The 23,876-nt window shown below is 40.7% G+C and overlaps 1 protein-coding gene across 10 annotated transcripts in view; it reads right to left on the bottom strand.

Annotated features, from left to right (window-relative positions):
* ADGRL2 (adhesion G protein-coupled receptor L2) overlaps nt 1-23,876 on the bottom strand; it is a 252,490-nt gene that overhangs the window by 200,341 nt on the left and 28,273 nt on the right. For all 10 annotated transcript variants that reach the window (XM_015429415.1, XM_015429424.1, XM_015429414.1 and 7 more), the window contains exon 2: nt 1,292-1,463. In XM_015429415.1, the coding sequence (XP_015284901.1) occupies nt 1,292-1,364 (73 nt within the window). In that variant the 5' untranslated portion in view covers nt 1,365-1,463. The remainder of the gene's footprint in view (nt 1-1,291; nt 1,464-23,876) is intronic.

Raw genomic sequence — 23,876 nt, 5'->3', positions numbered from 1 at the left:
AGGTAAAGGTAAAGGTTCCCTTGCTCGAAAGCCAGACGAATCCGACTCTAGGATTGCAGTGCTCTCTCCGTTTCAAAGCCGAAGAACCAGCACTGTCCGAAGACATTTCCAAGGTCATGTGGCCGGCATGACTAAACACCAAGGCGCGCGGAACGCTGTTACCTTCCCACCGAAGTGGTACCTATTTATCTACTTGCAATTTCTTGCTTTCGAACTACTAGGTTGGCAGGAGCTGGAACTAGAGACGGGAGCTCACTCCGTCATGCAGCACACTCGGGTCTCGAACTGCTGAACTACCGACCTTCCACAGCCTGCAGTTCAGCGTCTTAACCACTTGAGCCACCACAACTCCCTCAATCCACTTACCCAGTTCCAAAACACATAATGTTGATCTGCCACTAACAACTTACCACACTGTTACCAATAAGCGCAGGAAGTGAGAAAGCAAAAGAACATATAGGAGAGCCCCAACCGCATTCTATTTTGCACTGGCTTATGCTTATTTAAAGTTGTTCTGTCTTCTGTTTATATAACTTTCAGCTTGCTGGTATTCAAGGACAACATTAGTGAAAGGCCTAAACCAGAAGAGTCCAAAAATACACCACTTGCTACTTAAGCACAGTCACCCTGCAGTGATTTGCCAGACACTGTGTTCCACTATCAATTAATTTTTCCTTTTCCTCAACTCTCTATTTTTTAAACAGCAAGAAATTAATAGGTAAAGCAAAGCCTGGAAGCAGGATCAGCGGCAAATAGCTGTTTCAGACCCTTTTCTTGAGTATCAACATTCCAATCACAGAACGAAGATCTGAAATTATACATCAAAAAGATATCCATAAAAAAGAAGAGGGATAGGAACCCCACAAAAAGAATAATGCAACAATGCACCATTTTAAAAAATGGGAAACATATATATTATGTTATCCCCAAAGGAAACAATATTGATTAATAATGTAAGAATATGATCCAGAAGAGCAGACTACAAAATGTTCCAAATACTCTGGCACCTGCCAAAATATGTAATTAATAAACTACTTGCCACAGTGCATGGGTCTATACTGGAAGTTCATCGTTAGAGCAACACTGTGGAACCTTATTATGTTGCCATTTTGGACAGGTACAAATCTTCATATTTGCATTATCTAGCAGGGATTTTGAAGTTCATTCTTTTAAAGTTATGCATGAACATAAGCCTTTGAATGCAACAATATCTAGAAAGATTAATTGTAAGATTCAATCTACTTAATTGAAGATAGACAGAGATAGAGAGATGGATGTGCTTGTATCTTACCTTCCGTACACTGCAGGAAGCTGACTATCAGTAATAGCCAAAATCTTTTCATTCTGCAATCAGAAGCCACCATTATTGACCCCCTTTAAAGAATTTTCTTTTTATTCCTTAATGAATCCAGTTATAAATGTCCAGCGTCATTCAAGTGGGTAGTCTACATCATTGTTCATAACTGAGGAGAGAGATGAAAATGAAAAACTAAAATTAATTCATGTTCATCAATAAAACGTTTAAAAATGACACAGAGAACAGTCTCTTGTTGATGAGAAAACTGAGAAAAAACACCGTTCACTTCAAGACCACAGAGAATCCTACACTAAAAATCATGATAAGGAAAGAAGGAGGTGTTAATGATACTGGCATACGCCTACAGAAAGTGGCCAGGATTTCCAGGAAATCTCAAGCTAAAGTGCCAAAAGACAGCAAAAAGAAAACCGTGTAAAGGAAAGTAGGGCAGCTGCCAAAGAGAAACTAAGCAGGCGGTCTCTCCTTCGCAGGCTCTTTACTCCCCACTTTCTAAAGCAGTACCACCCTTTGAGTTATAAATGGCTGTGCGCCCCCTCGGACAAAAAACAGAAGCAGTAACAATGCTATCAAAACATCCATTTTTGCTGAGGCAGCTCTTGCCTCTTTTTTGACCAGCAGTACTCCTGTGTTAAACACCAAATATGTCTTCTGTGAAGACATTGTTTCTTGGATCCAAAGAGAGATCATTAAAATCTTCATGGCAACTCTGACAGCAATGAATGGAGTGCTGGCTTAGATACCTCAGGGCTTCGCATCTGTCAGAGCTTAGACACCGCACATAGACAAAATCACACTGAAAGGAATCTTTGAGGAGGTGCACCCTGTTTCTCCCTCACAACCAAGTAATCTCAGACACACCCACAACTGAGATTAGGCAGAAGGATTTCAGGGCCATGGCTTTCATGCACACTTGAGCCCCAGCACCTATTTTATTTGAAATAAGCAATTGGGCCACTTCTTCCACATGCGGGGGGGGGGATGTGATAGCTGGTATGAGACTAGTATCCTACATACGCATTTTTAAGATTTCAAACCCATACAGAAAACCGAGAACAGATGCACATCCATTTATCTTCTTTACTCTGAGAAGCGAACAGCTTTCTACAGCACAGGAGGTGGCCAAGCACCATGCATTTCTGGGAACTTTAATCTCTCTTTCAAAACATCAACTGCTAAGGCTACGAGAGAAACCTTCCACATGCAAAGAAATAAGTATGCAATGTTCTCTGCAGAAAAAACAGCTCTGGTAGCCCTTGTTTTGCTCACTGCTTTGCCAAGAAACAGTGAAGTCAAACCAACAATGTGAGCTTTCCAAAGCTGCTCTTTTTTGCAGCCTACTAGTGGCTGGGAGGGGAGCGAATCCAACCCAAACTGCCCTGCAGTTGCTCACATCTATAAATCAGCCACAAGCAATAATTCCTTCACCAGAGTACAGCCTCTGTGATTCTATGGACTAGCAGAGTAAAGATGTGGGTTTGAAGCTTTTTCCAGCTGTGATCCGACATGATCACTTTGGCAGTCAGTAACTCCTCTTCCCAGCATTCTTGGGTGGGAATAATAATGAACAACCTCATAAGGTTTATACATGTAAAGTCTTTTATACCCAATGGCACTACATCAGTTTAAGCATTCTACGGACTGTCCCCCCCAAAAAAATTGTTCATCGTAAATTTCAAGGTACTCCGAAGTATGTCCCACTGATTTCACACTGAAGGCAGTATATGTGCTTAGGCTTGTAAGCATTAGAAAGACTTGGCTGTACAAGTGGTCTTTAACAGGAACCTCTCCAGCATCAGTCTTTCACAGCACATGGAAGCCTCATAAGAGTACATATTCAGGATCACTCATTGAAGATTAGTTAACCAGTTCTATAACTACAGTTTTATGACCCGGATATGGGACTATTTTATAATGAGTAAAATTCCAATTAACACATCCAATCTCTCTCCTGATGAGTACAAATCAAAACTGGCAGAAATCTGGTTTCCTCTATTATATTATATGGCAGAAAATCCTATATTCCCAGACAATCCTCTCTCCAGAAGTATGCTTTACTTTTACTAAGTAAATCTGTAAAGTAGTGTTTAATGGATGATTGTTGGTTTATGTTGACTTTTATATTTCACATTGTTGTTTACAGAAGCATCGTATGAAGTTGAAAACTGAATAAAAGTAATTTAAAAAAAAAACTACAGTCTTCTGGAAGATGATAAATTTCCTTCCTACTTTTGAATGCATGAAATTATATGTGAAGGGACTGCCGTAATCCATGTTAGCGATTATAACAATGGAAGCATAATAATTATTCCAGGTTAATCCTTCTGTTTCAAGGACCCAAGCCTGGGTCCCTCTGAGCCACCACCTCTTGGACAAGCAGGCAGCGCTAAGAGCTGTGAGCTCTCAGGGCTATATGTAAACAAGAAACAAGATTATGGTAAAATATATGAAGGTTTATTAAATATTTAAAGAACCAGCTAGCACTAGGCAACACAGTCTCTATAAACTTGTAGCATAAAAACAAGAAAGTTTTTCTATCTAATACATCAATACCTGGCATTAGATGGCACAGTCTTAAAATTTCCAAAATCCAAGGCAGATGCTTAAGCATTTTCTACATAGCTGTTCATTGCAATGAGGCTTGGCATAGTCAGGGCCTCTACTCTGTAATATCACAAAATTAACATGGCTTCCCTCTAGTCTATGCCTTAATTATAGTCTCTTGCCATCTGGTGTCAGGTGATATTCCAAATCCAATCAGGGTGCACACTCACTGGAACCCTCTGGGAGATTATGACATGGCTCCTTTCTCCCCTTCCCATCTAATGGACCACAGGTTCAAAGGAAGAGGAAATTACCACATTCTTGACTAGGGCTGCCAAGTCTCATTGAATCGTGGCGGGGGATCGTCATTCTTTACAGGAGCTCTGCCACGGGGGACGGCAACAGGCGTTGCACCGCCGTCGCCAGGATGTGACGCTACGCATCGCTCTCAACGAGACTTGGCAGCCCTATTCTTGACTCCAGCCCAGAAAGAGCTAAGGATGGTGTGGGCAAGTACGCCCATTAGTATTCACATTAACCCTTGGGAGGAAACAAGGTGCTTTGTCTCACATTCTGGTTTTCAAAAGAAAGAGTTGAGAGGTGTCATTGTATGCATGCATCCTAAAATCCACTAATACTCTGAAGATGTGTGTAATGAGGGTACAGGTTAAGCAAACTCCCCACTTATTATGTGGTAAAAGGGAAACAGTCTGATGTCCACTGCCTGATCCTGATTCCTATCCATAATCCCTGCCACTCTGATAGAGTCAGGTTAGGATTAGATTTTTTAAAACAGGGTATGAACCAGCAGAAGCTTGGAAGAGGCACAAAATTGGGGCTCTGGAAACAGTGCTATCTCTCCTGCCTTCCCTTTTAGTAATATGCTCCTATAGTTTCTGAATTCATTCTTTATAATAGGTAAATACAGCCAACAAGCTCTGAACAAGTACCAGGGTAGGATTTATACTTTGACACAAAGAGTATTTAAATACAGGGCAGGCACTGGGGCATTTTCAATGGCATAGGGAAGAAGTTCAGTGTGGACAAACAAAGCATAGTTCTTTCCCTGGCAGAGACCCAAGCACCTAGAGGTAAAAGATCCATCACCAGTTAATCTAGTGGCGGCAAGTCAGCTGCTGCAGGAGTTTCCTGAAGCTGACACAAAGGAATAGTCATGTTACATCTCAAAGTCTTTCACCAGAGCAGGGAGCTTTTTATGCTGAAAAATCTATACAGTCTATAAGGAAACAAGCGGCATGTATAGCTGAAAGGATGCCACTTTTTTTTCCTTTTCCTTTTTTTACTATTCCCAGTCAGGTAAACCAGTCCTGCCATTAAATTTAGAATGGAGGATGCATACAATCAAAGATATACATACAGAATATCACAAATTTAGATTAACTCTTTATCTCTCAAAGAGTAACGGCTGATCCATTTCACAGACTCTACAGATATTACAGTGTTACTTGACTGAACCATTAGAATAATTCAAGCGCATGGCTGAGGCACATTAATGACTGAAAAGGAAATTAAGCCAGCCTTTTGATTACTCCCAGACTATTCCGAGGATTTTTAGATTTGTCGAGATTTAGTTTTAATGGGTTTTTCGATTTCCTGAACATAATGCTAGATGGGCTGCTTAGCTCTATACATCAATCTAAAGGGAAAGGATTTCCCCTCCTCCTCAGTTTGGACAGTTACAAGGCTGTGTTCTGTCACATGTCACCTCACTGGGCTGTTGTTTTTAGGAAGGGGGGGGAGTGTCCATAACTTTGTGGGAGACTGGTGATCACTTTTTTTGGATGGCGGCTAGTGGAACAGCTGTCAAGTATAGAGAAAACAGAGGTATGAAAATAGACTTTAGCCTGAGGATGGACCCCATTTGAGGTGTTGGCATGACTTTAAGTAGCTTGAGGATGTGTCTGGAACAACACAGAAGTAGCCACAGGAGTAGCAACTGTTGGCTGAAGGACAGTGCAAAACAATCTCCTCTGACAAACAAAGTGTCGAGAATGTAGCAGCTGGCAGCAAAAATATATCTTGGTTCAGCTTTTTTTTGTATTGAAAGACAAACCTGAAAGTCAGCAATCAGGCTTTATTGGATTATTTATCCCTTGTCCTTTCACTAAATAAACATGTTTTCTAAACTTACATATCACAATCAAAAAGCATTTAAAGCTGAAAGCAGGGAGTTTTATAGCAGGACTCTAAACAGAAAGTGTTAGTGAGTGCCTTCATTCTTCAATCCACCCCTCCCCGATAATTAGCTAAGGCACACCACAAATAGTAAGTCAACAGTACAAACGAAGTATTAATGCTCGTGCCCCCCCCCCCAAAAAAAAACAGGTAGAAAACCTGGAGCCAGAGGATACTTATGGCACAGATGTTGCTGACAGCCCTGTCTTTCAGACCATGTAATTGCTGTAGATAAGGAGACAGTCACTGGAATCTCACAACAACAACAAAACCCAAAACAGACAAAACACCAGCAGGAAAAGCCATATTATGTTACCTCTTTGCAAACAGAAAAATGTAGATCATAGTAAGTGGCCATTCTGTGCAAATAAGCCATTTCCCTTCAGACCTCAATAAAACCTTTGCTTTGGATTATGTATAGCTCAGGCTTAACAGTGAGGAAGGGAGACCGTCTCTAGAGCCAAAAGGCAGATTGAATTTCAGAATGCAACCAAAGATGTCTGGAAAACTTTGATGGTAACTTAAATCCTTAATGTAGGGACACAGTGTGGTCTCCCAAAGTATAACATGGGTTCTTGTGACTTTTCTTTTGTGTACACCTTAGCTGAAAAGTGGCTGGTCTGTAACCTGCTTCCAAGGAACCAGAGTAATTTCTACAAGAGGAAAATAAATGGCCAAAGCTACAAGTACTACTTACTAACAAGAGGCTGTTATTCCGTTAAAAATGGCGCAGTGGTCGGGTGGGGGGACTATTTCTGGATATGTACTTCATAGTCCCCATTAATTAACACCTTGAATGTTGGATTTCAAATGCATAACATTTCCATCTGAATCATACAGAAGGAATGCAGTATCAGGGAAGGGAATAGCACAGCAAGTATGAGACCTGACCAAGGTGACCCAGTGTTAGAGCAAGAAAGACATTTTTATGCACTCAGTTGCTGTGTGCTCTGAAGTGATACATCAATGCTTTAGTGAAGCCTGAAACAGTATGGGATAAATATACATGTACCCTGAATCTAAACTGAAAGAGAGATCAGAAAGCTCGAGTCCCACCGGACTGGATCCTGTGTTAATCACTACAACAGAGTTTACTCACAAAAGAAAATCTACCTGCATGACAAGCCAAACACTATACAAAACCATTTCAGCTTTACAATTTATCCTCTCTGTCCACAGCGGCACAGTGGTCTACCTCAATCACTCACAGGGAAAATAAATGGGATTTGGGGAAACAGAAAAGGAAGGAGGGGGGAGAGAAAAGGCAATGATTTTCCCTGCCGATCATCATTCTAGCAAAGCTCTGCTTTCTTCACTATTCTCCATCATTTATGTTTTATACATTTTGTGCACCGACGTGCTTTTCTGACAGGTTAGCGCCACCCCTTCTTGTTAACACAGCCTAAAACATGCAGTCTAGGAAGTTCTCATTCAATAACCTAAGAAAGAAAATCTTTGCTAGCACTAATCAGAAAGGGGTTAGGGTGGGTGGGGGGAATCCAGTCATTCTTTTTGGGGAGGTCAATATTTTTCACCCTGTCACCCAGGGCATCACTACCATGAGAGCTTTTCACTCATACATACTATTCTTCCCTTTCATTCCATCTGATGTTAAGCTGCTGACTGATCCCACAATCTTCTTCAACATTCTGAGAGGCTTCCCAAGCACTAGCTTGCCCTCATGATGACTCCCACTGTACAACAGGGGAGAGGAAAGGAAGACTGAAAGACAATTAGAACTATTATCGGCTGTAATAACTTAGAGTCATGCTGAGCATTTTAAATATGCTGATCACTTTGGACACCAGAGGCACAATCTGAAGCTGTTTACTATTCCCTTCATTAAACACTCCTAGACACGTGTGAGAACTGCAAAACAAATAGGTCTCATTTTCAGTCCTAATGTAGGCTGAATTTTATGTACATCAAAAAAAAAACAAATAAACAAGCAGGAAAATAATGAACAGCTATAAAGAATGCATGTGCCATAGCCCTCAGAATGACCCAAAGCAGGCCTCACTACAATTCTAAAATAGAGACTATAGCAAGGAAATGGAGTGATTTTTCCAATCTCTTGTGGAACAGAAGTTTACAAAATAGACAGCATGTCACCTACGGATAATAACTGAACTGTTTCTGGGTCAAATCTTGGCATGTGCCAGGCAGACATGGTTTGACTTGCATTATAGCTCCTGGTCTATAAAATGAGAATGGTGAGTGACCTGTCTCAGAGTTGCTGAAATTGAAATTGTAGAACACTAGGCCTTTTTTGTGTGTGGTAGTACTGAGTACTGGAACCACTTTTTGGGGGGCGGGGGCTCCTCCCCAAGCCCTGAGGATGGAATTGGTGGAAATGGGTACTGTCACCTCTGGGGGGGGAGGCACTGTAGAACATTTTGAAAAATTAAAGAAGTGCTTCAGACATGATGAAATGTTTGTTCATAACAGACATGGACATGTTTAATGGCTGTGGCCATGTGCTCTCTCCTTTTTCCTTCCCCTCAGGTATGGGGCACAAAAAGAAGGGCTGGTTTTTATACCTCACTTTTCTCTACCTTAGGGACTCTCAAAGCAGCTTACAATTGCCTTTTCTTCCTCTCCCCACAACAGGCTCCTTGTGAGGTAGTTGGGGCTGAAAGAATTCTGAGAGAACTGTGACTGGCCCAAGGTCACCCAGCAGGCTTCATGTGGAGGAGTGGAGAATCAAACCCCCCCCCCACAAGTAAGGGCTTCCTGGTTTTGTAAGTCTTCAATCTAACTCCAAGTTGTCACAAAGGTGAAATGAGGATGTCTAGATGAACTGGAGTTTGCTTCTTCACAAAAATACCATTGTCAGTGCAACAGCAGATCCTCCGATTTAACAGCTTTTCCATTTGCAGAGGAGGAAAGGAAGATTTTTGCCCATTCCCCCTCCTGCAGCAGTCACCCATTGGCTCCCTACACTGTTCCCTTCAGGTTCACTTCAGGTTTACAGGAGCACAGTTTTGGGGACTAGAGGTTACAAAAAGCTGCTGTGAGAGGAAGGAGGCGGGAAAGTTTACTTCTTCTACAGTAACTCTGCTTGTGCTGCTGAAGACATATGCAGGATTCTAAAGAAACCAAGATTACAGAATACACGGATGGTGCAAGGAGAAAAAGAGACTGAGTATTCAACAACATTTAACCAGGTTTGTACCCACTACAAAGTAATGGGTTCAAACCGGGTTAATAAGTTTGTTTGTGACATCTGAAAAGAACCCAAGAGGAATTTCACATTACCCTTTTGAAGCCAGTTTGAAGCCATTTTTGATCCATCATGGAGTAAACCGGTATAGGGCTGCCATTTCACACATGGCTTTCCCTTTCCGGTAAAGAGCTGGATCTGGAGCGGTTTGCCATTTCAGACTGCACCGCTTTTTCCTGCCATTTTTCGCCCGTGCGGGCAATCTTCGGCTCTTTTTTTTTTTTTAACGTTCGCTTTAGAGCGCTATAGTGCTATAACATAACACTCCAGGCGTTCCAATGGGCTTGCTATAATGCTGTTGCGTTATAGCGCTATAATGCTATAAAGTGAACGTTTCCCCCAAAAAAGGCAGAGATTGGCCGCGCGGGCAAAAACGGCGGGAAAAAGCGCATTGGAACCGGGAGAGGAAACTGAAGACTACTTGGAAGCGGCTGACAGGTAAAACACTTCAGCCCCATTTCCTAAACGGGACAGAAGCATTTGTGTGCGAAATTAGAAATATATTCCGGTAGGGAACCGGTTCTAAAATGGTTCTGTCTGAAATGACAGACCAGAAACTGTTTGGGAACTGTTCCTCTTCCGGATTATATCGTCTGTCTGAAATTCTTCCAAGTTTCAGCTGAGGAAACAATGGTCCAAGTTATGATAAGGATTTCCAAAGGTGTATTTAAAAGATGTCACACTCATTTGGTTGCCTTCTCTTTCCTTCTCAGTTTTTATGTAAAAGTTGTTGGGAGGGGTTCCCCCCTCCTCATGCAGTGCAGAGAATTCGTTTAAAGTGGCAGCAGACAAACATAATGGGTCTAAGACCGGACATGCCTGTTCCTCTGGAATGGCTGAATCACGTGAAGCTTTACGTAGCACACTGTGAAGAATTTAACATAGTTGATACGCTTTATGACCTTTCTTTTCTTGGCATAAGAAAAGCCGAGGGGGGGGGAGTTTGAAAGAAAAAGAAGGTTCACACATGCCATTCACAGTTGACATCCCAATGTACATAACGTCATCAGCTCTGGATCCAACATCCACCTGACAAAATAAAACTGAGCCCATAAACTTGGCAACGAATCAGCTTTGTAGGTTAAAACATACTTCATTGTTTGTTTAACCATCTTGGATAATTGGGTTAAATAAAGCCTTCACTTCCAGAGACTGCAAGTTGCAACTGTATTGTAAATGGGCCTAGAGCCAATCACGCTGCAACTGAATCCTCCCCATGCCTTTCTAAATGCTTTGGGCTACTTAGGCTATGCAAAAAAGACTTGTTGAAACCTTAGGAGATTTTCTTTCAAAAGACAAATGAACCATAAAAGGCAAGGCAATACAGTACTCAGAGATAACATTAAGATCATATCAACATAATATATCCTAAAGCAATTTTTTGCCTGCACATATGTATCCCTTTTTCACGTCTATTGTTATGATTACCTCCATATGAACTATTTAACCTCAACAAGGTATGCATGGAGATCATTCAATCAGTGGTTTTCTCTGTTTACCCCACCAGTGATGTTCTCCTGTGTTCTCTATTAATGAGCAAGTGCAGCCGTGCCTATTTGGGAGTTCAGGAATAACTACTTAGATTTCTACAACCACCTATGTTGTTCCTTTAACATTTTTGGCATGAAACAGCTATTAATTAATTAAAACACTTAGGCCTTTCAGCCCCTGCCAAAGGATTTGATTGTTGTCTTCAGGATGGCAATTGCACAATCCATGTGTTCTGTAATTCCCACCCCCACCCCCCACTCTCACTTCCCAGAAAAAAGCAACAGCCCAGCTGGAGCTTTAGCATCCTCAACTAGGGATATATTGATGGAATCAAGCAATTTAGAGCTGGCTTTGTACCCTAGGTACATCAATTGGAACAATAATTTTAAAGCAAAGGTGACCATAAAATGGCGCTATGGCAATACTAGCCATCTTAGTATTGCTCCTGGCATGAAAAGATTTCTTGCAGGGAAAAATGAGCTGGGCAACAAGTGTTATTCATTACAGCCTCAGCAGTCATTACATGGAGAATTTCCCAGAAGTCACCACCAACCTGAAGCAGGAAATTCAAAGCATCTTGACCTCTCATTCCTCATACTCAGCCTCCTATTGGCCACTATCCAATCAGGTTTCCCCCTCCATTAATGCAGATTTCAGCAGAAAAACAGAACGCTTGTTATGCAAACAGGTGGGATCATTCATACATGTCAGGTAGAAGGCAAACCTAATTGGTTAGTTAGTTTTATTTATGGCCCACCTTTCTCTCTGAGACCCAAGACAGATCACATAATATTAAACAATGTAATCAAACAGCATAAGCCACTAAACAATGCAACAGGACTAGGATTACAAATCAAACACAAGAACCTCTTCAGCCCAAGAAAGACTGCATCACAGAATTTCTGCTGCATTGGTTCTTGATTAGTTTTTGCATGATTGGAGTCTTTTTACTGGCATCAAATCCTTGATAAAAACAACTTGGTCTACTCTGAAAGTGAGTAAGAAATGCACATTCAAGTCCAGCCTTGTTATGGGAAAGGGAATAATCAAGGGAGGCAACAGCATTAGCAGTATGAGGAGAAATCTAGAGCAGCTTGGATGACCAGAGGTTGAGCAATGCTTTCTCAGCAGTTTTTACAAAGCTACTGTAATCTGTGTAGACAAATATGCATTTGCATTATCGATAATTAACTCTACATTCTGATGCTTCTAGAAGGAATATAGTTGCAGGGCGAATACTTGTGATATCATGGTCTAATCACTGTGCAGCGAAATATGAAACAAAATCAATGGTAGCTCATAAGATGTAATCTCGCTACTTTGTTTGGCTCAGTGTGCTGAATTCTTAGCTCATAAATCATTGTTACTAGCCATTCAGTGAATCAATATTCAGATTCCCTCTTGGTCTATACACACAACCACTAAATGAAATAATAATGACCCAAGATCTGTCATATATTAGGTCATCAATACCACCAACAGAGAAATTTCTTGGCAACAATAAAGTAATTGGAGATAAAACACATCTGATGAACATGCAAGCAATTATGAAAATTCTGTAACTATAGAGGGGGGGGGGGAGAAACTCCATGCACAGGCCTGCACATGTTCTTAACCACAGCCCTGAAACCACTTACCCACTTGGCAGTTGAAAGACAATTCCTAAACAATGGAATAACTCAGGAGTAAGTGGTCCAAGACCCAATATGATCATGCCTTCAGACATAACGTTCATCACAGAACTATAATCATTCACATTTTAAAGAAACCGAGCTTTTACGATAACGCTGATACTAAATATATTTAATTAGACTGTAAACATGCGATCGTTAAATGCTATCTTCTGTCTCATTCCGAATCCCCCTCCTCACTCCTTTATCCTCTCTTTGTCTTTTAAAAGCACCATTAGTACATCTGTAAAGAGAATTCCTCAACTCCTTTCTCTCATTCCGATAGCCCCAAAGCCCCAGAGGAGCAAAGATTAGTCCCATTAAAAACCAACAACAAAAAAATAAAATAAACTATTAGAGTGCTTTCCGTGAAGCCTTATTCCCCAAATGCTTTACAGACCATTTAATTATCTCAAGGTAGTGGAACGCCTCTCTGCAGATGAACCTGAAAGCTACTGCACGTTCTCTGTCTCAAGCACACACGCACACTCTAGCATCCCACATGTGGGCCACAATGCTATTTTAATCTCTAATGGTAATAATATCTCTAAGAGCTAGCAAGAGAAAGATATTGGCTAGGACATACTACTTAGTTGTTTTTTCTTTTTTAAAAAATCAATAGGACGGAATCTTTAAATTACAACCAAAACAAAGCAAAATAATCCATAGGGGCAAATCTAGCTTGTGGAAGGAAGCTACACAAAAATATAAGCCAGTCCTTCGCCTCCCTCCACTATGCATATCATCAGCAGAAAAAGCAATGATTGCCGCCAATCACTGACATAAAGCGATTTTCCAGACATGCCACTTTACCCAGCAGGGGAGCAGCACATTTAGAAGGCTTTATAATAATTATGTTTCTAAAAAAGGGAGGGGAAGAGAGGAATCACCACTCACTCTCTTTCTCCTTGCTTTGCATTCAGTTTGCTCCCATTCTACTTCTAGAACATTAGAAGATTCCACCAGGCAGATAACAAGTAGCACATTTAAGAAGCCCCCAGATCAGGAAGTAACTAAATGTCATTACAGACTGGACCTTGTCTGCTGTTCTTTAATTGCAGTTTTGCAAATCAGCCACTCAGGAGGCCCAGGTACCAGTTGTCTCTAGGAGCATAGACAAGGAACATCTAACTAGGAGCCCTACATGGGAAGCAACACCACATTATTACTGTAGCTGTGCATGCTGCCCTCCCTGTCCTGAAGATATCACCAGTGTCATTGTTCTACAATTATCTTCCATCATTTTCTTAATGGGACAACCAAGCGGCCCACTTATCTCCCATACAGGGTCTCCAACAGTGGCCACTAGAGGATGCCAAAGAAATGATAATTCACTACAGGAATTATCAGACACTAAACAAGGTCCTCCAAACTTACATTTCCTGACAGACTGACTGGTGAACAAGTATTATTATTGTTATTGTTAGTATTTCGATTTATTCATCACCCTATCCCAGCTTATGCCAGTATCAGCCCGTATGTCCAAACTGCGGCATTCAAATTGCTAGGGGAAGAAAAACAGAAAACCTAAGCTACAAAACCTGCCTCACAGCAAAACATACAGATACAGAAGTGACCTGGGGCTTATGGGGTGTTAGCTACAAACCCCAATGATGTAGTACAACAACATCCAACAATCAAGTCCAAAGTGAGACTCCAGTAAAGACTGTGAATATGCACAATATTTATTATAATAATGGAAATTTAATTCACATGCTTATTACTTTATTGAACTCCCCCATAAGGAATGCATGTATCCCCACTTTATATTTTTTACAAAATATACAGTCATACTTTATTGCCCTTCCCCAGACACATGTAGCACAAGGGCAGATTGGCCATTAAGGGTCACCCTACCCAGTACCTAGCGAAGGGCAGCCCTTGAGGCCCACTGCAGCAAGCTGACAACCCTTGCTCCATGGCCCCTTCCATTGGGGTGGCTAGGCTGGGGGCAGACTAGTCAGTAGAGCCAGGGCTGGTTTTGCTTCCTAGTCCACCCCAATTTAGCATGTGAATCTAGTCACAATAAGCTACAAGTTTGGACTTGGAATAAAGTGTCCAAATTGTGTTTTCATGTATCCATGAAAATGCTGTTTCATCATAGAAGATCCATCTTCCCAAAAGGCAACAAGTAAAGCAGTTGGATTTGGTAGCACATTATCTCTGCTTCCAACACATATATACTTGTAAGGCTGTGAGAGAGAGAAAGAATGCTTCCAGTCTAAGCAATGTTAATTTAAGTTATTTCTTGACATTCAGAAGTATCCGAGGCTCAGCACTGTACATTCATGAATTCGTACTGAGATGCTAGCAAAAAAGGGAAACAGAAGTATATCACAACAGAACACTTGAAATTCTTGTTGTTTTTCTATATACAAATTATTAAATTGTTTTTAAACCTGTTCTGATTGCACACAAGTTTCCTGGAATTAGCCCTCTATCACAATAGCAACATTAAACTACTTAACAGTTACACTAACTTCAGTTTGAAGCTGTTTGACACTCTTTTCACTTATAAATGAAATCAATATACACTTTCTGCCCTAGTAGTACTAGATTTTCTGCTTCATTTAGTTATTTCACAGGGTAATCCTAAACTCTTCTAAGACAACGGATTTCACTGGACTTTGTACCATGTAACCCTCCCTAGGAATGTACTGTCAGTCTTCCCTATTTGTTTAAAAACTGTTCCAACCAACACTGACTTCAAATCAGTTTAGAAACTGGTAGCTCATTTTCCTCTTACCCATAAGCATAAAACCCCTGTAGTAAATTCCTATTAAACACAGTTCTCTTCAGCACACTCTATATGGTCAATTGTGAATTTGCTCAATTGGATGCCATTTCAAGTTTATTCTCACTTCATGAGCTCCACATTCACAGAATACTGCTGAATCTAATTATAAAGTTGTCATTGTGTGACTTTGCATTTTAGAGGTAACCAGTTAACAGCATGCCAATATTCATTCTGCATATTCCTAATGCTAGCCTGAGTAATTGTAATTTTGGTTTCACTTGCTGCAACATGCTACTGATACAAATTACATTTTTAACCACAATTAACAGCACACTCAATTTGTCCATCAACAATCAGATACTAAAAGTGGACTATAAAATAAAATGTACAAATGAAGGCAGAATTTTGTCTATCCGCCTTATTTAGAACTGAAAAGAGTGAAGAAGATTACAAAATTTTAATAAGAGCCTTGTATTATGGGTAGCAATAATCTAGGTGTTTTACTGGAAGCGAAGTGGATTACTGTAAATGAAATTTTAAAATGTCCTTTCCATTTTACAGATAACGGAAAATGACTCCTTTCATGTCTCCTGTGATAAGGATACATTTGCCACACATTTAAATGGTGCCTTCACCCCATCCAACCCAATGTATAAATTAATAATTCAGTGACATTAATACAAGAAGATAAATGATAAAGAGGTTGCTACATGAGGGCCAACAGTACACACAGACTTCTTTTGGAGGAGCTAATACCTCTCTGCCAATTACAGGCAGAACTTTTTAACAATTTTCAATGGCATTTTTACAATCTAAATAGCAGCTTATGCACACACAATTTCACACAACTCAGGCTTAATAAATCTCCTGCTGGTACCAAACAATCATTTTAGGGGATTAAAGTGCAACATCTGCTACCATTAATAAGCATTTTATATAGCTGTATGTATAAAAGCAGTCTCTACCGAATTGTTAGTCTCTGAAAAAGCTTCTAGACCCAGGCACCAGTTTAGCATAAATTACAGCTTTATCATTTGATTGGTGACTTTAAGCTTATGACAACAATGAAAGGTATTACTACACAGCGGCTCCAGAATAAAAATATATACTAGGAGAACTATTATTTTCCAGTATGGCAGTGTTCCAAAAGGCTGAGGGGGGGAGCAAATTACATAGCCATATGAAAAGTACTTCCAATCAGACTTTGCAAACACCAACATGTTTTGAATACATACCCTCACCCCAATTGCAGAAGTTACATTTCAGATCAAGTCTTGAGTGACAGAATGTCTCAGAAACTTTAGTCAAGCTCTGTAACTGATTGGCTTTCTGAGAATACAGCCCCATCAAACACTGTCCCTAAGAAAGCCTCTACATTTTAATGTGACTTGTTCAGAAGCAGTACTCAGTTGGGCCCATGTTCACAACTTCAATTAAGAGGTGATCTTTAAAACACGTCTTGAGATTTCCTACAAATGAGATTACTTTTAAAGTAACCCGTTTGATTACAGCCCTAGACTGTATGTAAGAGTTTGGTTCCAGAATAAATTTTTGCCCAAGCAAATGTGCTTCTTTAAATAAAAAGAAGTAACTTGGGGGGGGGGGGGGGAAATCAAAAGGTAATATATTTTTCATAAGGAATTTGCAAAGTATAGATTTTAATCACAGCTGGCAGGTCCTGGAGATTCAGGAATGAGGATTTCAAACATATGATTGACTAGAACCAGAGACATTGTTGGCACATACTGCACAAATGTCTCTGCTTTGCGCTGCCAAATAACCTAACCCTGCTGTATTTGTTCCGGACACTGGAATACCACAAACTGCCAATCATGTTCCATCATTAAATGAGAACAAAAAGCAGAATATATACAAGCTCTGTTTGACTACTTTAAGCCCAAAGAAAATTTCTGTTTCCTTTTTAAAGGGGCAAAATGCTTCTGCTGTGTTTTCATTGAGATCAAATTGAAAATTTGGTCAAAGTTTTGTCATTACTTATTTTCCCATTCTGGTATGCTCATCCAAGTCAAATAGTTGTTTTGCATGTGAATATGGAAGTACCTTCTGAGAAATGTCGTATGTTTTGAACAGCTTTTTCTTTTAAGTATCACAATGCAAGGAAATAGTGTTGACTGACTCACACAACCATTGGCAATATGTAACAGATGACACATAGGTTAGAACTTCTTAGCCATACCAGGCTTTAAATGATCCACGGCTGAGGTGACTCTTAGCCAAGGGAAACCAGCTGCTTGGAAAGAAATAAGCTTTCCAGCATTAAGCCAGGATATAAGTAGATTTAGCTTCCTTTTTTTGTTTCACAATGATGGTTGCTTTTGGCTGAGAAATGTCTCCAACAACTCCCATAAGTACTTTACAGGGAAAGGCACTCAAAAATGGAGAAAATCAGCAACTTGAGCACTAGGACTGCTATCATTCAAATAACATTATCTGAAATGTTAATTGTATTGAGTGAAATAAGGAAGACGAAGAGATCTGTTTTCCCACCCTCAAACCAATTTGGAAGTAACAAGATGCCAAGTAAGAAAGAAGGAACAGGGTGTAACCTCAATTCTGAAGCAAAACAGTTATTTGACCATGATTCAACTGGAAACCTAGGCACAAAGTAGTATTGGTTTTCAAACTTTCCAGTTTGGGAACCCCTGTCCACATTGTCTTCCCACAGAAACCTCCCCATTGCATATTCCAGAACAAGTGCAAACTTTGAACGTTAATCAAACCAATTGCTTATCATCAATGTTCTGTACAGAGAGGATGCCATAGAGACTACTTTGAGGCTGTACATTGCAAGGAAAGATGACAAATGGTGAGCTGGTATGGCACAGTGACAACGAAGATACACAAATCAAGAATTCCCTTGTTGCCCTGACCTGGATAGCCCAGGCAAGCCCAATCTTGTCAGATCTTGGAAGTTAAGAAGGGCCAGTGCTGACAATTACTTGGATGGGAGACCTCCAAAGAATACCAAAGCCAGTACGCAGAGGCAGGCAGCAAGGCACCTCTCTGAATGTCCTTGCCTCCCAGCCACACTAGGGGTTATCAGAAGTCAGTCATGACTTCCAGGCATGCACACACAAAAGAAAGGGGGGAAAGAACGCCCTTGTTTAAATTTTGGTTTTGCCGTGAAGGCACTAAATGGCCTAAGGCACTACTCCTTCTGGGCCTCCACTCCATCTGTAGCATGGTGAATATAATCATAGTGAGACTTATGGGAGCGTTGTATAGGTAAAGTAAGTTACTTTGTATATTTGAAAGCACCATAAAAGCATCATTATTATTTTTTTTATTATTATTATTATTATTATTATTATTATTATTATTATTTTTATTGATCTTATTGAATAACTTAATGATTCTCCACAACAGTTTAGAAAATCACAATCAGACACCATGGTGAAACATTCCAGACAGTGAAATATCTTCTTAGAAGCAGGCAAAATATGAACTGTGGGTTGTATCCCACATCCTTTGCCATCAGTTCGGCAGTCTATAAGATGGGGCCTGTTGTAGGAGGAAAGCACAAGATAAAGGCCAGGTTTATTCTCAGACAACCCCCATTTGTTTCAGTGAGGTTCGCCTAGAGATGCCAACCTCCAGGTGGGAGTCGGACCTGAAGATCCCCTGGAATTACAGCTCATTTCCAAGAGACAGAGATCAGTTTCCCCAGAGAAGATGGATGCTTTGGAGGGTGGACTCTATGGCACTATACCCAACTGAGGTCCCTGTCTTCCCCAGGGTCCATCCCCAAATCTCCAGGAGTTTCCCAAACTGGACCTGGCAACCATACCCCAGACCCTGCCGATGGCCAGGGGAGACCTGGTAACTAGGTTTTCTTCCAAGTAAATGTGCTTAGACCTGCAGGCTTATTATGAAGAATTTGACAGTGTTCCCTCTAAGCTGAGTTAGTGTGAGCTAGCTCACAGTTTTTTAGCCTCCAGCTCACACATTTTTGTCCTCGCTCAGGAAGGATGGCTCCTGAGCAAACTAATTTATGCAGTAGCCAAATTGCTCGCTCACAACTTTAATGCCAGTAGCTCACAAAGTAGAATTTTTGCTCATAAGACTCCACAGCTTAGAGGAAGAACTGTTTACAGGAGCAGCTCAACTGTTATTTTCAAATCTAGATCACAACTGTTCATCATTGCTCATATCGACATTTGAAATTTAATCATCTTTAATACAGCAAGTGTGTGTCTGTGTGAGTGAGTGAGTGAGTGTGTGTGTGTGTGTGTGTGTGTGTGTGTGTGTGTGTGTGTGAGAGAGAGAGAGAGAGAGAGAGAGAGAGAGAGAGAGAAAATGAATCTGCTCTGTTCATTTTGCTTAAAGCAGTTTGAATCCTAAGAAGGACCTTGTGCACGTTTAATAACTTGAGTTAGTAAATGGTGTAATATGTCTGGCATAATTTAGTAGGATAGAATTCTCGCATACCATTCCTCATGCTGAACACAAAAGACCTGTTCTGGCATCTCACTAAATTGGAGTCCTAGATGCTCACAGTATGAATGTACAAATTTAGAGTTTATTAATACTTTAAATCACACCATTATTCAGCTTTGCATAATGAAATGTACTGTAGTCCTACACTGCGATGACAAAGACTTTTCTGTAGCCAGAATTCAGTTCCCAGAACAAAAGATGCCAGAACTGAAGCTTGCCTAAAAGTCATGTCCTTTGCCTGATAAGCACTTTCCCCCAGTTGCCATTTACTGAGGTTACTCGGTGAGACAGGAAACGTAACCTGCTTGTACTAAGAAACACTTTTAAAATTACTTTAGATGTAGTTAGGAAAGCCACTACATTTTTTAAAAAATAACACACCACATAACCCCTACACTCAGCTTCATGAACTATAGTTCAAATTAAGCCACACACGTGGCCTTAAGCAGACCTTTAGAGTGGCACCCCGTCAAAGGCACTTTGAGATGTGGAAAATGACAGAGCAGGAAAGCAAGTGCCATCTCTTTAGATCCAAACCATTGCTGATTTTTTTTTAAAGAAAAAGAAAATGAAACAAATACAGTTGTAAACAAAGGCAGGCTGGCTCTCAAAAGAGCTCCACCAAAACAAACACCATTCAGGTCCAGAGGCCAGCTTATCACCTCACAGTCAGGATAACAAAGCAGCTGACTGAGAAGTGAATGAAAATTGTTATTCTTGTCCTGTGAGGAATTTTAGATGAGGACAGTGTGATAGTGACAGCAAATCAAAAGTGGAGCCAGCTTTTGAAAGAGGGTGTTTTTTTAAGTGTGTATCCTGTGACCCCTGTATCTCCCCCACGCACAATCAATGTAATTCATCTTGCATTATACAATCATTCCTATAAGAGGCTCATATTCTATTCGTTTGTAGTAAGAAGTTAGAGAAAAACAAAGCACAGACAGGATTGCACAATGACATTCAGTTTGCATGAGATTTTTGTAATGAACTATACCAGTTTACTCCACGACGGATCAAAAACGGCTTCAAAACGGGTTTAAAAGGGTAATGTGAAATTCCTCATTGATTTGACTTTTTAAAATGATTTTTAAAATAAATTTTAAAATAAATTTTACATGATTCAAGTTAAAATAGCAAGTTCTGAGACAGAGTTATGCAACATTAAGCTTTTAAATTATTAAAACAATGAGGATTCATTTACTGATCATCTACTGCTGTAAACATTTGCCATGGCTTGGAAAACTGGCAAAGGGTTTTGAAGGTCTGACTCACGTTGGCACCATTTCCCTTGCCACAGTCCCTGCAGTCATCATTTCCCACTCCAACCAAAGAACTGAGGGTGGGGCTTATTAAAAAAATATCAAAGATTTACAGATCATTATAATACAATAATGTTACAACAATCTACTTCAATAATCAACCTGTTAAGTCTCTAGACCTTTTTGTTGCTCAATTATAAGGGAAAATGCACAGCATGCATCTTTCCCCTTATAACTCTGCAAAAGAAGGCATTAGAGACTCTGTTTTAGTGAAAGCTAAGAACTAGTACATTGCCATAACAAATTATTATAACATTATTGTGCTATACCAATCTAGCAAGCTGTCCCCATATGCCACCAGTCCCAACACTCATCCCCACTGCTTACTTTCCTGTATTGCAAAAACCATTCATTTACATCTCCTTTCTGCATCATGTAATTTAACCACTTTTTAAATCCATAAGGGGCCCTGTCCTCTTTTCTGATTGTGACGTTTACTCAGGGGTCTTTGGTGAGTCCTCTTATCACAAGAATTTTTGGAAGCCTGAGTATACAATGTCTATTGGATGTGTCCATTAACCCTCTCACTGTTGATCAGGTGGGTGATGGTACATCTCCTCTGGCAGCTGGAACCTATACCTTGCTTTCCTCTCCAAGGACCCTTGCCTCTGATCTCAAATGGCAATTGTTTACCACCCTACTCTCATTTTCAAGCTCTTTTCTGTTCCTGTAAAGAGTACCCTTGGACATTTACCCTATTACCCCTTAGGGATGAGTTATCCTAAAATGGAAGCTCTCCAAGCCCATGTTGGTATTCTCCCAGATGTTAGTTTAAAAGCTACTTTACGACTTTTTTGATCTTAAGTGCCAGCATTCTCCTTCCATTTTGGTTCCAGTGAAGTCCACTATTTGCTGCAGGTCTGGCTCATCCCAGGAAGTTCCCCAGCCCCTAACAAACCTAAAGCCTTCTTCCTGGCATCACTTTCTCATCCACACACTGAAATCCAATCTATTCTCCATGAATTAGTCTAATCCCCTTTAAATGCTCTCTAAGCTAACTGCCATCTCACTCTGTGACAGAGTATTCTGTAAATTCATTACAGATATTCTAACACAGTACTTGCTATTGTCTTCCAGCGTCTTTCGCACATCAACTTCATTGGATGCTCCTGCATTCTACTATTATTCTGCACTGCACATAATTTTTCAAATTTCTACTCTATCACGTTTCCCTCCTCCTTAACTGTCTTTTTTTTTAAAGAATGAAAATAAATTTCTAAAAACCACTGTGTCTGTGAACACATTCAGCTGGATATTTATTTAACCTTTTCTACCTACCCCACTGCTACAACAATTTGAAGCAGCTTACACATCTCGGTATTAAAGTTACTGAGTTAAGTCTTCTACAACTGTAAACAGAGAGAGCTCACAGAAGGGATTTTTGCTACCTCCTCTTCCCACAGCAGCCCCCATGCTCCCTGAAAAGCTGCTCTTGAGGGAACACCGAGGAATGTCGTCCAGGTCCTTCACATAGAAGAGTTATCATAAATCTTTTACTCACACACTTCTCTCCAGCAAGACTCATGGAAAAACCTCCAAAAGTGGTAGGGCCATTCTGCCTACTCCCTCTTTATTACTAATTTAACCTATTTATATACTGTACTCTCACAAGGTTTTCCTGAGTTAGTATCCCCCCCCCAAAGAATACAAAATCAAGGGGGGGAAACTAAGACTGCAGTCACCATTCTCTTTGATCTGATATTGTTGCTGTTGCCTGACAGATTTAAAATGCACGTTCAAACAGCAACATCTGTGAATGGTTCCCCAGTCATTGGCACCCCAATCTGACAAAACTTTGAATTGGAGTTATTAGGCAACAGGAAAAGTTCAGTCCTTACAGATGTCAGCGCTTTCACTCCACATTTCTGGAAGTCTGATCAATCCATCGTGGTCTCAAGCTGTTTGGAAAGTCTAAGTGTGTTCCCCTTCCGGTTTGCCCCCACTTTTTTTTAGGCAGTTAGCAATGTTCCCATTAGTGGATCTTTGTGCCAGGGTTTTGAAACACTGCTTGTGCATTTATTTTTTACAGATGTTTTACAGACAACTGTCTCTCACAGGAGCTTCACAAAACTGTGGTTTCAGTGTTTTTCTGCCCACAGCTTTGCATGCTGGGTAGGGATGGCGTTAACTGAAAAGATCACTTTTTTCCAAAGAGGGAGGGAGTCAGTCTGAGAACTCCAAGTTTCTCTCTTTTATTCTCTCCCCCTGGGGCCTTGAAACGTTAGATTTTTTTCAAAGGAACAGTTTCAAAAACACTTCTCCCATGCTGGATTCTCCATATCCCAGCAGCCTCCTCCAGCAATCTCATTGGCCACCAGCCACTGCCATTTTGCCAGGAGTTTGAAGCGCTGCTTCCCATAAGTGCTTATGCACATGCTCAAAAAATGGTTAAAAAAACCTGCCCAACTGCCCACTCCATGGCTGCCATGTCTGATCAATCAACCACGGGGTGAAAGCCCATTGAAACGGGTTAAGGGGGGAGGTCTGATCAAAACTCTCCATTACAAAAAAACCCTGGATCAATCAGAAGCAGGGCTACACCGAATAAAACTGCATGTCTGTCAGCAGCCCGAAACAATCAATGCCACCCCCTTCCCATTCCACATGGTTCCTGAACATCAGAATAACAGAGGGACTGCAGTAGGATGAGGGAAGCTGTAAGAATCCCATCTTGGCCCTGCTCTAAAGCACCATTTCCCAACCTGTGGGTCCCAGTCCAAAAGTGTGCCACAAAGCCTGTGAAATTAGGTACCAGGCTTTTGCCAACTAATTAATTTGTGCATGCCTCTGCTTTTTTGGTTGTTTGTTGTTTTTTTTAAAGTGGGTTGGCATAGCAAGTAAACTTGGACTTCTGGGTCACCATACAAAAAAAGTAGGAGCCACCAGTCTAAAGGATCCAGGCTGCAGGCTGCATACTGCAGCA

This window comes from Gekko japonicus, unplaced genomic scaffold (assembly GCF_001447785.1).
Source record: "Gekko japonicus isolate JY-2015 unplaced genomic scaffold, Gekko_japonicus_V1.1 scaffold122, whole genome shotgun sequence".
Lineage (NCBI taxonomy): Eukaryota > Metazoa > Chordata > Lepidosauria > Squamata > Gekkonidae > Gekko > Gekko japonicus.
The sequence above is the reverse complement of the archived record's forward strand: the minus strand, read 5'-3'. Positions and strand labels throughout refer to the sequence as shown.